Source organism: Etheostoma spectabile, chromosome 3 (assembly GCF_008692095.1).
Source record: "Etheostoma spectabile isolate EspeVRDwgs_2016 chromosome 3, UIUC_Espe_1.0, whole genome shotgun sequence".
NCBI lineage: Eukaryota > Metazoa > Chordata > Actinopteri > Perciformes > Percidae > Etheostoma > Etheostoma spectabile.
The window spans coordinates 4,622,538-4,623,811 of NC_045735.1; the positions used below are offsets into that span (position 1 = coordinate 4,622,538).

The 1,274-nt window shown below is 42.7% G+C and overlaps 1 protein-coding gene across 1 annotated transcript in view; it reads left to right on the top strand.

Moving 5' to 3' along the window:
• The window catches only part of LOC116680833 (alpha-2-macroglobulin-like), a 45,934-nt gene that overhangs the window by 43,183 nt on the left and 1,477 nt on the right, over positions 1–1,274 (top strand). Inside the window, 5 exon segments of the mRNA XM_032509538.1 lie at positions 444–495; positions 497–531; positions 534–611; positions 990–1,065; positions 1,247–1,270. Of these exon segments, the coding sequence (XP_032365429.1) occupies positions 444–495; positions 497–531; positions 534–611; positions 990–1,065; positions 1,247–1,270 (265 nt within the window).

Below are 1,274 nucleotides of genomic sequence, written 5' to 3' on the forward strand. Positions count from 1 at the left end.
TCCTGGGCTTCTCCCTAGGGAGGTGTTTCAGGCACGTCCAGCTGGGAGGAGGCCTTAGGGAAGACCCAGGACTAGATGTAGGGTTTATCCAACCTGGCCTGGGAACACCTTGGGATCCCCCAATCGGAGTTTTTAATGTGGCTCCGGAAAAGGAAGTTTGGGGTCCCCTGCTGGAGCTGCTTCCCCCGTGACAATACTGGATAAGTGGATGAAGGTGGATGGATGGATGGATGGGAACAGGCTTTTATCAAAAATAAAAATCTGTGGTTAGAATGAAAATGAATCAATTGAAAAAAGTTAAGTCAAAATACAAAGTGAATTTATACCTTCAACATATCAAATTAGGGATTAACAAAAGGTGGTATAACAACATAGGAACATACAGTTTGTCTTTCAAGTCCCATTAGAAAGTAAAGGTCAGGTTAGTTGCGTGTTTTGGGCAGGTGACATTCTGGGCCGGGCTTGAAGAACCTGGAGGGGCTTGCAGATGCGAATGATGTGGTGAGCAGAACATGGCACTCCTCGCCCCAAACATTACATCCTCGAGTACCTGAAAACACACCAGCTGACCCCAGCCATCAAGGAAAAGGCTACCAACTTCCTGACCAGTGGTGAGTCTCTGTTTTACTTTGGTAGCTAAAAGATCACGTATGCCAAATCTACTGCCTGCTACATTCTGGTGCTGGTTGCACAAAATATAATGAGCAGCGTGCATAATCGCTCGACAATGCTCGTCATTCCAATTACAGACTACAGATCAGGGACACCCTGCTGACCTCTGGGTTACGATGCTAACAACAGGGCCCCACCTTAACTTCTAGGCCACCAAGAAGACCTTGTTGCATGTCATTCCTTCTTTCTTTCCTATTTTCCTGTCATCTTTTTATTGTCAGATGTCCACTAAAGTTATCAAATGTAGTCTGTAACCATCAACAAATTAACCCAAAATCATGAACTTCAAATGTGTAGATGTTTCTATTGTTATACAGGGTACCAGAGACAGCTGAACTACAAAGATGAGGGCGGTGCTTACAGCACATTTGGAGCAGGTCCAGGGAATACTTGGTGAGACCATTAGTAGTCAGTCATCCACAAAAAAGAATGAATTATATATTTATATGTTGTTCAACATTTACTACAACATACAGTTCATACTTGTAGAGTAGATGATTATCGTGAGCCATTAATTGGATAATAAATGCTTCCTCTTGTCTTTTTTTCTGTCTTTTGTTTTTAATATCCTTAGGCTGACTGCATTTGTGTTGAGATCGTTT